General features: G+C 40.2%; 1 protein-coding gene across 2 annotated transcripts in view; it reads right to left on the bottom strand.

The window, feature by feature from the left end:
• Positions 1–16,382, bottom strand: part of Smc4 (structural maintenance of chromosomes 4) — a 38,639-nt gene that overhangs the window by 6,392 nt on the left and 15,865 nt on the right. For both annotated transcript variants that reach the window (XM_045161162.1, XM_045161161.1), the window contains exons 11-17: positions 15,506–15,739; positions 10,499–10,684; positions 9,549–9,710; positions 8,183–8,408; positions 8,023–8,102; positions 6,481–6,633; positions 3,614–3,740 (exon numbers count right to left, since the gene is read on the bottom strand). In XM_045161162.1, the coding sequence (XP_045017097.1) occupies positions 3,614–3,740; positions 6,481–6,633; positions 8,023–8,102; positions 8,183–8,408; positions 9,549–9,710; positions 10,499–10,684; positions 15,506–15,739 (1,168 nt within the window). The remainder of the gene's footprint in view (positions 1–3,613; positions 3,741–6,480; positions 6,634–8,022; positions 8,103–8,182; positions 8,409–9,548; positions 9,711–10,498; positions 10,685–15,505; positions 15,740–16,382) is intronic.

Below are 16,382 nucleotides of genomic sequence, written 5' to 3'. Positions count from 1 at the left end.
TTTTTAAAAAATTATTTATTTATTTGAGAGTGACTGACAGAGACAGAGGCAGAGAGAGACAGAGAATGGGTGCGCCAGCGCCTCCAGCCACTGCAAACGAACTCCAGACGCGTGTGCCCCCTTCTGCATCTGGCTAACGTGGGTCCTAGGGAATCGAACTGGGGTCCTTAGGCTTCACAGGCAAACGCTTAACTGCTAAGCCATCTCTCCAGCCCCCCTTTGGTTTTTTTTTGAAGTAGGTGTAAGTGATGAAATAGGATTGGTTTCTGCTGCAGTTAGTACTTTATGATGGCCAGGCAGTTAACTTGGCTAGCACTGACAAGCAGTGACATTAACATTGATGATGTGATTATATTAGGTGCAGTGTGTTTTTCTTTTTGGCTGTTAGCATCTGCAGTGACATCTTCCCAATATGAGGCATGACTTTTTCTTCTTGCAAGTTTAATCTAGAAACCTTCGTGACAGGCACATCTAGCCAGTGTGGATTCTGTGCATGTCTGGAGTTTGCTTGCAATGGCAAGAGGCCCTGGCCCATTCTCCCTCTCAAATTTAAAAGATACATTTATAATTTATTTACTTGAGTGAGAGAGATAGAATAGGGGCACCAGAGCCTCTAGCCACTGCAAACGAACTCCACCTTGTGCATCTGGTTTATGTGTGTACTGGGGAATTGAACCTAGGCCATTAGGCTTTCCAGGTTAAGTGTCTTCTCTCCAGCCAGGGCCTCTTAATTGGCCTAGAGATCACCAAATAGGCTACACTGGTTGGCCAGTAAAGCTCAGGGATTTGGCTGTCTGTCTTCCCAGTGCTGGGATGATAGGTATATGCCGCCAAGCCCAACATTCTTACACTGGTACTGGACACCAAATTCAGGCCCTCAGGCTTGTGAGGCAAGTTGCAGACTGATCCATTTCCTTAGCTTAACATCTCTCAATGTTTCTGTTTCTTAGGTTTGTGAAAGAACCTTAAAGATCATTTTTCTGAATGGAATTAATGTGCTGTTGAGGTTTGAGTTTAAAATGTCCCCCAAAGGATCAGGTTTAGGAACTTGGACCCCATCTGGTGGCACTGTTGGGGAAGTTATGGAACTCTAAGGAGTTGGAACCTTGCTGGAGGAAGTGGGTCACTGAAGTTGGGCCTTGAGGTTTTATAGACAAGCCCAACTTTTTATTCCTCTCGTAACTAAAACATAACCATATGCACATAAAATAAAGATTTGCTATGCACAGAAGACACTTAAACATCATTTTATTTCCTTGTTTAGGAAAAGTTTCTCATTTTTGAAGCATTTTGATAATTTTTCCAATTCATTAGTTCTTTCCCTTTGTGTTTTCTCTTAAAGTCATCCCACTATGCTACCCAGGCCTTTCTCAAATTCCTGAGCTCCCCCACCTCAGTCCCCACCCCTCCCCCCCATGTTGTGGCTATAGATGTGCATCACTGTCAGGGTCCCTCATCAGTCTTTTGGGACAGAGTATCTGCTATCTTTGGCTCATTAAGCACAGTAACAACTGGTTCATCTCTGTTAAGGAAATTTCCAAGGCCCACTATATTTTGGGAGGCTAAGATGTTACAAGTCTGGAAAAGGGTCTGTGTATACAACCAATATTATTCCTTTGACTGGAGCCAAAGAGAATCAGGGCTGTGCTCAAGTACATAACTAGAGGACTTCAAGTAAGGCTACAACAAAACCAACTGTGCCCATAATTTCCTTTTCTTGCATAAAGATTCTATTTTGGCAGATATGTATTACTGTATAGGCATAAAAAGTTCTGGGGAAAAGCATTCAAATAAGTATTGTTCTGTGTGCAAGTCATATATTTGCCCTTTCTCCTTACCTCTCTCTCTCTCTTTTTTTTCAAGACAGGGTCTTGTTCTAGCCCATGCTGACCTGGAATTCATATGTTGTTCTCATGATGGCCTTGAACTCATGGCTGTTCTACCTCTGCCTCCCTAGTGCTGGGATTAAAGGCACGCACCACCACACTCAGCTTCTACATTTCTTTGATTTAGCTCCTTCAATGCCTCCGATGTCTTAATAATTACCTTGGCCAGGTCTGGTGGTGCACGCCCTTATTCCCAGTACTTGGGAGGCTGAGGAAGGAGGATCACCATGAGTTTGAGGCCATTCTAAGACGACATATTGAATTCCAGGTCAGTGTGAGCAAGACCCTTCCTCAAAAAACAAAACAAAACAAAACTATCTTGACAAATGTTTGTGAAGATCAAGAACAAAATATGAAATTATGGACTCATATGAGCTCTGTACTCTGACACCACTTATCCCTGTGTACCCATGTGCTGTGTGAACTCAAGCAAATTATACAAACTACTTGATGTCTTAGTAAGGGAGGGTCATGACTTGTACATAATTTGGCTCCAATTTATTACTGTGCAAACATTTTTATTCTTTTGCCATTTTTTAAAGGCAGGGTCTGACTCTAGCTCAGTCTGACCTGCAACTCACTCTGTAGGCCAGGCTAAACTTGAACTCAGGACAGTCTGACCTTAGTCTTGTAAGTGCTGGGATTAAAGGTGTGCTACATGGCTCGAGCTTTTCTTTTTCTTTTTTGGTTTTTCGAGGTAGGGTTTCACTCTAGCTCAGGCTGACCTGGAATTTACTATGTAATATCAGGATGACCTCAAACTCATTGTGATCCTTCTACCTCTGCCTCTCAAGTGCTGGGATTAAAGGCGTGTGTCGCCACGCCCAGCTTTCAAGCTTTTCTCAAACACTGCAAAACATTGCTTTTTATAATATCAAGAAGTCTTTCCCTGGCTGGTGGAATTTCTGGCAGGGGTGGAAATTTCAGGAGGTGTGTCTTGTTAAGGGATGTAGGTCACTGGTGCGTGCCCTGAAGGACATACTGAAATCTCCTTCCCATCCCCTCTCTCGTTGCTTCCTGTCCCCCTCAAGGCAAGCAGGTTTCCTGTGCTGTGCCCTGCCACCGTGATGTGTCGTCTCATCACAGGTCTGAAAACAACCAGACATCATGGCCATGGACCAACACCCCTGAAACCAGGAGCCAAAATACGCCTGTCCTCATTTAAGTTGACTTTTCTTGGGTATCTTGTCACAACAGAAAGATGCTGCTGCAGTTAGCTTTGTAAAAAAATAGTAAATATCAGTTCCATCCGCCTAGGCCGCCAGCAGAGACTGCCTTTTCAAAGGTCCAGAAGCTGAGAGGGCAGGGCAGCGTGTGATAACAGCTCCTGCAAGAACACGTCTCTGCCTTGATGTTACTCCTTGACTGCGGCCTCATGCTGTCAGAGACAGTATGGCCTTTGTTTGCCAACTGTAGGGTTCTAACACATGAAGTAAAACATGCTTTTTTTTTTTTAAAAGAGAGAGTGTTGGTGCACCAGGGCCTCAGCCACTGCAATTGAACTCCAGATGCTTGCGCCACCTAGTGAGCATGTGCAACCTTGCACTTGCGTCACCTTTGTGCGTCTGGCTTATGTGGGATCTGAAGAGAACATGGGTCCTTGGCTTCACAAACAAGTGCCTTAACTGCTAAGCCATCTCTCCAGCCCAAATTTCTTTTTCTTTTTCATGATGGATAATAAATCATTATTACATTAAAAAAAAAGAAGTCTTTATCTTTAAACATACCTGTTTTAAAAGCACTGACATTCTCTTCTAGTAATTTCTGCTTTTTTTGGTCAGGGGCAGTAGCAAGTACATTAGCTTCAAGTTCTTTAATTTGGACACTCAAATATTTTTCTTGTTCTGCTAAATGCTACAAAAACAATTAAGGATTTATAGATAACATTTTAACTTAGTAACAGTAACATTTACTTTGAATTTTTAAAAGGCTTAATACAAAACATAAAAATAAAAATGGCCCAACCCAAATGTTATCTTGTTACAAAGATGACTTAAAATGCCATTCTAAATTTTAAGAAAAATTTTTCAGGGGCTAGAGAGATGGCTCTGGCTAAAGGAGCTTGCTTACAAAGTCTAATAATATGGATTCATACACCCAGTGCCCATATAAAGTCAGATGCATATAGTGCCATATACATCTCAACATCTTTTGCAATGGTAGGGGGTAATGGTATGCCCATTCTCTCCCTCCCCCTCTCATTCTCTCTGCTGGCTAATAAGTAAACAACAACAACAAAAAAAATTAAAATATTTTTTATTTGCCAGCAGAGAGAAAGGAGGAAATGGCAGAAGGGAGGGAAAGAGAGGGGGAGAAAGAATGCACTGGAGCCTCTTGTTGGCTGCAAACTAACTCCATATGCATGTGTCACTTTGTGCTCCTGGCTATACTTGGGTACTGGGGAATTGAAACTAGGCCATCAGGCTAGGCAAGCAAGTGACTTTAACTGTTGAGCCTCTCCAGCCCTCAAATAGATTTTTTTTTTTTTCAACGTAGGGTCTCACTCTAGCTCAGGCTGACTTGGAATTTACTATGTATTCTCAGGGTGGTCTGGAACTCATGGTGATCCTCCTACCTCCACTTCCCAAGTGCTGGGATTAAAGGTGTGTGCCACCAAGCCCAGCTCAAATAGATTTTTAGAGTAAAGACAGGTAACACTTGACATACACTGTAACTGGTCATGACATTTTAGGGCACACACACTTTCTGTCTTTGATTGAGAAGTCATTTTTCCACTTCAATTCAGGAGTATGCTTATAGTTACTCTCTGTTTGTCTGCTCTGAAGGCCTGCCTCTTTCCTGAGACTGTCACTGGGATGACTCCCCTTTAATATGACACTCGGGCCATCTCCCTTCCCTCAGCAACCCCTGGGGATGCATGCAGCCATGATGAACACACACATGCCTATTTCTTTCTTTTTTCCTCCTGAGGTAGGATCTCACTATACCTCAGATTGACCTGGAATTCACTCTGTACTCCCAGGCTGGCCTCAAATTCACAGTGATCCTCTACCTCAGTTTGCTAAGTGACTATAATTTAGTGTCTTTATTGCTGTTATTTTCAGAACCTCAAGAATCTACACAATTTTTTTTTTAGCCACAAGATATGACCTAGTTTGATTATTTCTGGGAGTAAATGAATTCATGTCTAGAAGTCTGGAGTGAATGAACAAGAAAAATACAAAAGTAGCCCACAGAAGCCTCCAATATGAACACGACAGACCTATCTTCAATAACATGTTGCAAGCTGGGGATTCATCTGAACCAGAAGTATATTAAGAACATTGAATGGGAAAGGAGGGAAGGAGACTGACAGTGCACCAGGGCCTCTTGTTGCTAGCAAACAAACTCCAGATGCCTGCAATACTCTGAGCATCTGGCTTTATGTGGGTATTGGGAAATTGAACCTGGGCTGGCAGGCTTTGAAAGCAAGTACATTTAGCCACTGAGCAATCTCTCTAGTCCTAAAATGCCATTATAAAGTTCAGAATGTAGCTGAGCGTGGTGGCGTACACCTTTAATCCCAGCACTTAGGAGACAGAGGTAGGAGGATCACCACGAGTCCAAGGCCACCTTGAGATTACATAGTGAATTTCAGGTCAGCCTGGGCTACAGTGAGACTCTACCTTGAAAAACTAAATAAAACAAACACACACACACACACCACCACCACCAACAACAAAAAAAGAGTTCAGGATCTAACAAACTTATAACATATTTAAGACTAGTTTTTCAAAGGCTGTGAACTAATTAAAATTTCAGGAATCTATCTTATGGAATTGGATGAGCATATAATGACATACCTACAATGTTATTGTTATTATTTTTAAATATTTTATTTTTATGTACTTGACAGAGAAAGAGGGGGGAAGAGAGAGAGAGAATGAATAGTTGCACCAGGGCCTCCAGCCACTGCAACTGAACTCTAGGTGCATGTGCCCCCTTGTCCATCTGGCTAATGTGGGGTCCTGGAGAATCTAACCTGGGTCCTTTGGTTTTGTAGGCAAAGTGCCTTAACCAGCTCTGCCATATCTCCAGCCACATTTTTCTATTTTTTTAAGGCAGGGTCTCACAATGTTATTTTAAACTTAGCAGGGTACATAACACGAAAAACAATCAAAATAGGGCCACATCAAAATACTCTACATCAGCTAAAACACAGGAAATTTATATTGGCTTAGAAAGAAACCCATAATTAAGAAAAGCATAACATTAAAAAAATATATATGTAGGGCTGGAGGTATAGCTTAGTGGTTAAGGCATTTGCCTGCAAAGGCAAAGGACCCAGGTTCGATTCCCCAGGACCCATGTAAGCCATATGCACAAGGGGGAGTGTGCACCTGGAGTTCATCTGCAGTGGCTGGAGGCCCTGGCACGCCCATTCTCTCTCTGTCAAATATAAAATGGAAAACAGGTATGGCTGTGGCTGGAGTCAACACTGTGACAGATAACAGGCATTATCCACCACTGCAAGAAAAAAAAAAATCATCCATTATATTTTAAAAATGTAAGCATATATAAGTAAATGCTTTTCCCCAATTGGTGCCAAATTCTAACATCTTAGATGATATTCACACACATATGAACATAGTACCTGGATGCTTGCAGAAAACTTCTCTAGCGTATTCCTCATTTCTCGTTCGCTAAGCCTTAACTTAACTACTGCTTCTTCAAGTTGTACTTTCTGTTCTTGGATTTGTGTTGCCTTTTTAGAATCTCTTTCCAACTGGGATTCCATTTTATTTACCTACAAAGAGAAGTAGGAGTAAAATTTTTGCTAAGAATCATTTTAGATTGACAGCAAAGTCCATGTATGAATAAAAAAACCAAGCTGAGCATGGTGGCTCATGAGTTTTAATTCTAGCACTGGAAGGGAGGCTGATGCAGAAGGATCACCATGAGTTCAAGGTCAGCCTAGGTTAGAGTGAGTTCCAGGTTAACCTGGGCTAGAGTGAGACCCTGCTTCAAAACAAACAAAAAAATATAGTGCAACCCAAATTTCTGATCTTAAAGACTAAACAAAAGCCAGGTGTGGAGGAAATGCATATGTGGAATCCCTGCTATTTGAGAAGCTGAGGTGGGAGGATCATGACTTTGAGGTCAGCCAGGACTATATATGATACATTTATCAAACAAAACCAAACAATCTACCAAAAAACTCAAACAAAACTGAACAACCCAGTTCAAAGCTTAAGAGATGCCATTCGCTTAAAAAAAAATTTTTTTTTGTTCATTTTTATTTATATATTTGAGTGTGACAAAGAGAGAAAGAGACAGAGAGTGAGAGAGACAGAGAATGGGCGCGCCAGGGCTTCCAGCCACTGCTAACAAACTCCAGACGTGTGCGCCCCCTTGGGCATCTGGTTAACGTGGGTCGTGGGGAATTGAGCCTCGAACTGGGGTCCTTAGGCTTCACAGGCAAGCGCTTAACCGCTAAGCCATCTCTCCAGCCCACCATTCACTTTTAATGAAGAAAGCATTTGAACACTTAGCCACTGAGGCTTACCCCTGAGCTACCAAAATCTTTTAAAATAAACTTCAAAACATGCTTCAGGAATCTGTTATGCCTTAAAGAACTACTCTGAAATTAAAAACAAAACAAAACAAAAACTAATTAGGGCTGGAGAGATGGCTCAGCAGTTGAGGTGCTTGCCTACAAACCCAGGTTCAATCCCCCAGTATCCACATAAACCAGATGTATAATGTGGCGCATGTGTCTGGAGTTCATTTGTAATGGCTGGAGGCCCTGGCACAACCACTCTCTCTCAAATAAATAAAACTTAAACGACTATAACTTTGTTAAAGAATGTCAAATATTAAGTGAACTGCTAAGTAAATTATGAACAATACACATGACCCAAATCAAATGTATTAACTAAAACAGATGTTTACAGAGCATACACTTTTATTTTTATTTATTGAGTGATTGATTGAGGCGCTAGAGATCAAACCCAGGGCCTTCCACATGGATTGCTCCCTGGTACTTTCTATTCAACATGTTTTCAATCCTTTGAAAGGGTTCAACCTTAAAAAAGCTACTAGCGATCCAATCCACTAACTCAAAATCTGGGTGCAGTATAATTCAAATGGCCAAATTTTATAATGTTTAAGTGACTACAAGTTTACATACACTGACCTCTGATTCAGAGACTTCAATGATAACTGAGGAGCCCATTCTTCCTTTCATTACTTTGCTTCCGCCACCAGTCATTGTACCTGGAGAACACAGAAGTCAGTTTTAGATCTTTTCCACCAGGAGCTTAAAAAATGCAGAGGTAGTTAAAATCCCAGCTTACCCGACTGTTCTATGATTTGCCCCTGTAAGGTGACAACTCTCCATCTTCGATCTTTCTGATACGCTACTCTTGTGGCTTGATCCAAGTTGTCAGCCACTAAGGTATCCCGTAAAGCAAAGTAAAATGCTTGGCGAATTTCCTCATTTTTTACTTTAACTAAATCAAATAATCGAGGAGTATTTTCAGGAGTTTGAATTTTAGTCATTTTTTTTGCCCACACTGCCATCTAAAAGTTTAAGAAAAAAAATTCATACATGCAATCAACAGCCAATATGTCTTCTAGGTATCAAAATCCTAAATAAATTCCTATCATAGCTCTAAAGAAAAGCTTTCCAAACTATTAACACTAATGAATGAGGCCAGCAAGGTTGTAGGACATAAGATATACAAAAATGAATTGTATTTCCATATTGTAGTAATGAGTATCCAGGAAACAAGACTAAGTTATAGTCCTTTAAGACAGTATACTTACACTAGCACAAGGAATGAAACAAAGTATAGACAGAAACCCTTATATTTAAACATGGTTGGCTGATTTTAGTTAGGATGCTAGGAAACTTCAAAAAGGAATAGTTCTGACAATAGTTCATACGTTGACCTCTGATCCAGAGATGGTACTGAAGAAATCGTATATTACTTGCAAAGGAATATAAGTCCGACTTCTGCTGTCCATCACATAAAAAACTATGAGATTCCCTTAAATGAAATGCTTAGAATACATGGAGAGAACAAAACAGATCAATGTCTGTTATTAGAGAAGAGGAAAAAGGTATATAGGAATAATGTCTATGGGGTAATGAAAATATTCTGAACTTGAGCTGTACGGATGGCTCAGAGGTTAAGAACACTTCTTGAGCAAGCAATGAGGGCCTGAGGAGGCCTTATACCGCTTAGAGCTTAGTCCCAGGGACCACACAAACAGTTGTGGGGTTATGACCTTGCACATCTGTAACCTCAGTCCTGAAGGGAGCAGAGACCCTGACTCCAACAACAGGAGAGCAACGGAGCAGGAGACCCAATGTTCTACCACAGCAAAATAACATAAGGGATGCTGCATGGGCACATATACTACACATGAAAACCACATTACAAAACATACATGCAAAAGAAAAATTCCCCATTCAAGTATACTTTTTATTATATATATTTTGTAATTTGTATCAAGCTATCACATGTTGGATGTTAGCCCAACATTGGCATTTCTCTTATCAATGTATTCCAAAATTTATTCCCCACAACCATGTTAGACCCCTCAAACTTAAAAGTTACCAGGAGTTCATTAAATAATGGTAAATAAAAAGCTAGAATTCAAAGGGAAAATAGAACTTAAAAACTGAAATAAGTAGCTCATTGTATAAATACCTACCTTATCTAAACCTATGAAGGTTGCAACTCCAATATTATGTCTCTTAAGGAAGTTTACACACTCTTGGGCTGTATCAATAGAATCAACGACAATGTAGTCTAGTGCATGACAACAGGATGAAATAGCAACATCATATTTTTCATCAATAGCTCCCAAGTCCCCCTAATAGTTAAGGGGGAAAAAGAATTTATAATTAGAATGAAATTGAATAAAAAGGACACCCCATTTTATTACTATTCACATTTTACTATTATTAATTGGAAAACTAAACCATGTATGCGTGGTTTTAAAAATGGATAAAAGGACACTGTGTCCTTCTCCCCCAAACCTTCCCCTTACAGAGAGGACTGAACCCAGAGGCTCACATTTGTAGGCAAAAATGACCTACCACTGAGCTATGCTATATCCCAAGCACTACATGTCATTTCCCAACCCTGGCCCCCCAAAATGTGTGGTGTATATGTTGTTTGTGCTGAACACCAGATGCATGCACTACTCTGCATCTGGCTCTATATGAGTACTGGGGAATCAAACTTGAGTCTTTAGGTTTTGTAAGCAAGCACCTAAATGGCAGAGCCATCTCTCCAGGCCCCTATTTTGAACTTCTTAATGGCCACTGGAAGACCTTTTATTTCATAAAAATACACAATGTGGACATGAGGTCTGAAAATAACTATAAACAATACAAACAAAACTTTCATAGCATACTTCTGTTGAGGTCCAGAAGGTGATGGTCCCCAAAATTGCTAGCCCTTGTTAATTTCCCTAAATGATACAGAAAACAGCAGGCTTACAAAGCCTGCTTGTCCAGAGTTCAACTCTTCAGTACCCACGTAAAGTCAGGTGCACAAAGTGGCACATGCATATGGAGTTTGTTTATAGCATTAAAGGCCCTGGAGTACTCACACACCTTTCACACACTCAAATAAATGAAACAATTTTTACTTTACCAATCTTCCATAGATTCCTGAAATCCTGCCAGATTTCTTTTCTTGAATTATTGCATCAAGGACTTTCCCCCGGCTTCGACTCACTGCTAAAGAGCTCTTTGCATCTTCAACTTTTTGGAATAGCTCATGAACCAAACTTTTCAAGTTTATTTCTTCTTGAGTCAGTCTCTGAAGTTTGTGTTCTTTCTAAAAGTGGAAAGAAAATAAACGTATGCTCATTAGATCCTAAACACAACAATCATAGAGAATTCTAGTAATGCTTCAATAAGGAAAAGATAAGAAATAAACACGACTGGCACTGAGATTTCATATTGCAATTGTGGTATGGCTTTGGTAAGATTGCCAATCTTCCAATCCAAGAACGAGGGATGTCTTTCCATTTTCTACTGTCTTCTGAAATTTCTGTCTTGAGTGTTTACAAGCATGTGCCACCTTCTGCATCTGGCTTATGTGGGACCTTTGCCTTTGTGGGCAAGTGCCTTAACTACTAAGCCATCTGTTCAGGACTTCCCCCCCACCCTGCCCCTTTTACTGCAGTTATGAATGGGAGTGATTCTTTGATTTCCTACTCTGTGTTTGTTGCTAGCATACAGGAAGGATACTGGTATCTGTGTGTTTATTTTGTATCCTGCTACATGGCTGTGTTTATCAGCTCTAACAGTATGCTGGTAGAGCTTTTAGGGTCCTTTATGTTTGAAATCATATCATCTCTTTATGTGTATCTCTTGCCTTATTGCTTGCTGTGGCTAAGATTCCAGTACTTGACAGTATACACCCTTGTCTTGTTCCTGAATTTAGTGGAAAATCTTTAAGTTTTTTTTTCCATTTAATATTATGTTGGCTGTAGGTTTGTCATAAATAGCCTTTATTATGTTGAGACATGTTCCTTCTATTCCCAGTATCTGTACGATTTTTATCATGAAGGGATGTTGGATTTTTGTCAAATACGTTTTCTGCATCTAATGAGATGATCATGTGATTTATTTTGTCCTTCAGTCACTTATATAATGTATTGCATTTACCGATTTGTGTATGTCGACACATTCTAGCATCTCTGGGATAAAGCCTACTAGGTCCGGGTGAATGATCTGACATATTCTTGTATTCTGTCTGCCAAGATTGTTCTATCTTTGTCTGGTTTTGGTATCAGGGTGAGGCATTGATGTTAGTTCTTCCATGAAGTTTCTGGTTAAAAACCAGTGAATCCATCTGGGCCTGGACTTTTTTTAGTTGGGAGATTTTTATTTTTACAACTGCTTGGCTCTCCATACTTGTTCATATGTCTACTTAAGTGGTTAATTTCAACTTGATTTAATTTTGGTAGGTCATATAAAATCAAGGAAATCATTTCTTTTAGATTTTCAAACTTAGTGGAGTTTATGTTCTTATAATATGTCCCTATGATTTTTATTAGTTTTGTTTTTTAGAGGTAGAATCTCACTCTAGCCTAGGCTGACCTGGAATTCACCATGTAGTCTCAGGGTGGCTTTGAACTCATGGCAATTGTCCTACCTCTGCCTCCTGAGTACTGGGATTAAAGGCGTGTAATACCATGCCCAGCTCTGTCACTATAATTTTTAAAATTTCTGTGGTATCTGTTGTGATGGTGCCTTTTTCATCTGTAATTCTATTAATTTATGCCTTTTCTCTTTCTTTTGGTCAGATTTGCTAAGGGTTTATCAACCTTGCTTATCCTTTCAGAGAAACAACTCTTTGTTTCATTGATTCTTTGGACTTTTTAATTTTTTTGGTTTCTATTTCATTAATTTCTGCCCTAATCTTTATTATTTCTTCCCATCTACTGATTTTTGGTTTGCCTTGTTTTTCTTTTTCTAAGGTTTTCAGGTGAAGCATTAAGTTGTTTACTTGTGACCTTTCTAATTTCTTAATATAGGTATTTAAAGCGATTAATTTCCATCTTAGGACTGCCTTCATTGTGTCCCAAAGGTTTTGGTATGTTGTGGACCCATGTTATCATTTGATTCTATGAAGTTTTTAATCTCCTTCTTGATTTCTTCACTGACCTATTCACCATTTAGAAATTGTTTAGTTTCCATGATTTTCTTGCTGTTGATTAGTAGTTTGATCCCATTATTTCAATTTTCCTGTATATCTTGAGATTTGCTTTGTATCCTAATATATGGTCTACTTTAGAGAATGTTCCATGTGCTGCTGAAAAGAATGTGTATTCTGCAGCATTTGGATGAAATGTCCTGTATATATCTGTTAGGTCCATTTGTTCTATGATCTCATTAATCCAGATGCATCTGTTTACTTTTTGCTGGGATGACCTGTCAATTGAGTAGAGTGGGGTGTTGAAGTTGGTGTTATCTGTGACCTTAGCTCTAACAGTGTTTATTTGATGAAATTGGGAGTTCCCATGTTAGGTGCATATATGTTTAAGATTGTAATGTCCTCCTGTTGGGAGTGTGCCTTTAATCAATATAAAGTGACCTTCTTTATCTTTCTTCACTAATGTTGTTTCTAAGTGTACCCTGTCAGATATTAGGATATCCACACCTGCTTGTTTTCCAGGCCCTTTTGCTTGAAACACCATTTTCTGACCTTTCATCCTAAGATAATGTCCATTTTTTTTTTTTTTGGTGGAAAGGTGAGTTCCTTGGAGGCAAGGAATTGAAGAATCCTGCTTTATAACCCAGTCTGCAAACTTGTGGTCTGCTTTAAAAACCAGATATGGGTCTGGCCTTTCCTGTTTTAAGAGGCATAAATTGTCTGGGCCAGTAAGAGGAAATAAAAATGCAGAAGTTGGGGCTGGAGAGATGGCTTGGCGGTTAAGTACTTGCCTGTGAAGCCTAAGGACCCTGGTTCGAGGCCTGATTCCCCAGGACCCATGTTAGCTAGATGCACAAGGGGGCACAGGCATCTGGAGTTTGTTTGCAGTGGCTGAAGGCCTTGGTGCACCCATTCTCTCCATCCCTCCCTCTCCCGGCCTCTTTCTCTGTCTGTTGCTCTCAAATAAATAAATAAAAAATGCAGACATTCCAGAGCAGTCCACAGTAAGCAGAGTGACAGCTACAAAATCTCAGTTAAGAGCTGAAAACCTCCTCCATGTAGACCAGCTGACAGAAAGCTGGAAAATGCCATACTGCATGAAGCTCAAAGGGAGACAGAGAAATCAAAGATACTCCACAGTGGACACTGCAAGCCTTATATTTGGCTAACTAGGCCAAATGAGCCAATGGGTGCAATAGTGGCACGTCTGTTATGGAGGAAACCAACCGCCCTCAAATTTGACTGGAGGCCTGATACTGAAAACCTACAACAGGGGTAGTCATGAGCCCTAGAGGTATGTAACTGCTGCTGCTGACTGAATGTATGTAGTATGCTCACCAAACTACCCAGTAAGCACTTCTCTTAATGCTCATACCCATATATTAATGCTACTTTCACTTTTTTGTTACAGAACTTTCTCTTTCCAGATGGCAGTGACCTTGGGAAGACTCAGAAGGCATCACGATGCTGACAAGAAGTGACAGAAGTGCTCAGCACTGAAATATCTCTATTATACCTTCCAAGGCTCAGGGCCCATTGCGCAAGAGGTGGAGGAAAGGAGCCAAAGAAGGGTAGGACTCCTTACAATGTGCTCTTTTCGACAGAGAATGGCCTGGACATCCATGACCTCACAGCACCTGACACTACCTGCACAAGAACATCATAATAGGAGGAAAAGATCCTGACATCAAAACAAAAGAGAGAATGATTTGAGAGGGGGAGGTGATATGATGAAAAGGGAGTTTCAAAGGGGAAAGTGGGGGGGGGGAGGGAATTATCATGGGATATTGTTTGCAATCCTGGAAGTTGTTAAATACGTACATACATATACATATATAATCTATCTCAGTTTAGCACAGGCAGGCAAAAGTATGGCTCCATTCTTCAGTTCTACCCTAATCAAAAGCAGGTTAGGACTAAGACCTCAAGTATGAGTCACTGGACTGTATACTAGGGTATGCTATGCTTTTTGTTCCATCTCTGAATTAGTAGCAGCCACTTTTTCCTAACTCATTTGCTTCCCATTTCCTAGCTTTATCTTTTTTCAATTATTTGTTAAGTTCAAGTTATAGAAAAAAATAATAAACTGAATAATTAGAAAGATATAAGTCAATTTGAGTTTTGATAATAAACTCAAAAATTAAAAAAAGCACATTAAAAGTTTACATACTCATGTTTGCTTTTCATTTATCCTTACATTAATTGTCTACATTTATAGATTTAGACACACAACTAGCTTTCTAAAATCCCTCCCCCACCTTTTTTGGGTGGGGGTGTGAGAGAAGTGGAAGGAAACAGATCTCATGTAATCCAGCCCAGCCTAGAATTCATCCTGTAAATACAAGGCTGGCTGTGAACTTTTGATCCTCCTGCCTTTACCTGTATTGGGATTACAGACATGCAGCATGGTGCCCAGTTACATGCAATGCTGGATGGAAACTGAGCTCAGAGCTTTGTGCATGCTGAGCAAGCACTGTGCCAAGTAAGCTATTCCTCAACCAGAGAAACACATCTTTTTTCCTTTAAATTATTACCATGGGTTATGGCAAGTATATTTGTTGTCTGATGCTTTTGGTATCATCACCCTCCCCCGCCAAGTCTTTCCTCTTTTGAGGTACTGTGAATAGAACCCAGGGCAATGTCCAGACTACAAAAAGATCTCATACTTCCAGTCTCATTAAGCTCAATTCAAATGCTGAAATGCACTGGGAGTGGTGGCACACCCTTTAATCCTAGCACTTGGGAGGCAGAGGTAAGAGGATTGCCATGAGTTCAAGGCCACCCTGAGGCTATATAATGAATTCCAGGTCAAACTGGGCCAGACCCTACCTCCAGAAAAACCAAATACTGAAATGCTCACCCCATTCTTCAGTGATTATTCTGATAAAAGATACCTGTGCACCAATCATTTTGGATACCGAGATACCAAAAAAAAAAACTATATAAAAAATAGGGCCCAAAATCCTTAGACAAAATACAGAAGCAAAGACTTACCTCCTTTAATTCTTGTTCGGTTTGAGGGAGCTTCACATTTAGATCTTTGATTGCAGCTTTTCTTTCTTTGAGAGTCTCAGAAGTTCCGACTAATGCTTCCTTGGCCTTACTTAATTGAGATACTGCAGTATTATGTCGACTGAGATAGATATCAAGTTCTGACTGAGCTACTTCCATCTTTGAACGAGCTTCGTTTACTGATTTGTTGAAGCCCATAAGTTCTTTTTCTCGACTCTGTTAAAATATGAGATCATTAAATCTGAAATATATTTACTTTCAAGCCTTAACAGAAATGGAAACTGTACTTGATGACAACTTAAGGGAGTGTGTACAAGTGTAGTATGCAGAGAAAAAATTCTTACAAACTGAAACAACTGATATGGCTCATGCTAGCTGACAATGTTCACTGTTTTTTATAAAGCCTTTTCCTGACTAATGTCACATGAGCTTTTTGAGACAGTTATTAGAAAATGTTTATTTAAAAATATGTTTGAGAGTGGGAGAGGCAGAGAGAATGGCCGCATTAGGCCTCTAGCCACTGCAAACAGACTCCAATGCATGTGCCACCTTATGTACCTGGCTTTGTGTGGGTACTGGGGAATCAAACCTGTGTCCTTAAGCTTTGCAGGCAAGAACCTTAACCACTGATGCTTATCTCCAGCCCTAGCAACAGCATTTTAGAAACTGAAACAAAAGGGTTGGAGAGGTGGCTTTGTGGTTAAGGCATTTTCCTGCAAAGCCAAAGGACCCAGGTTCAATTTCTCATGACCCACCAGATGCACAAGGTGGCACATGCGTCTGGAGTTCATTTGGAGTGGCTAGAGGTTCTGGCACACCCATTCTCTCTCTCTCAAATAAATAAAACTAAAACACTAAG

Source organism: Jaculus jaculus, chromosome 11 (assembly GCF_020740685.1).
Source record: "Jaculus jaculus isolate mJacJac1 chromosome 11, mJacJac1.mat.Y.cur, whole genome shotgun sequence".
In the NCBI taxonomy this organism is placed as follows: domain Eukaryota; kingdom Metazoa; phylum Chordata; class Mammalia; order Rodentia; family Dipodidae; genus Jaculus; species Jaculus jaculus.
Note: the sequence above shows the minus strand (reverse complement) of the source record. Positions and strands in the feature narration are given on the sequence as shown.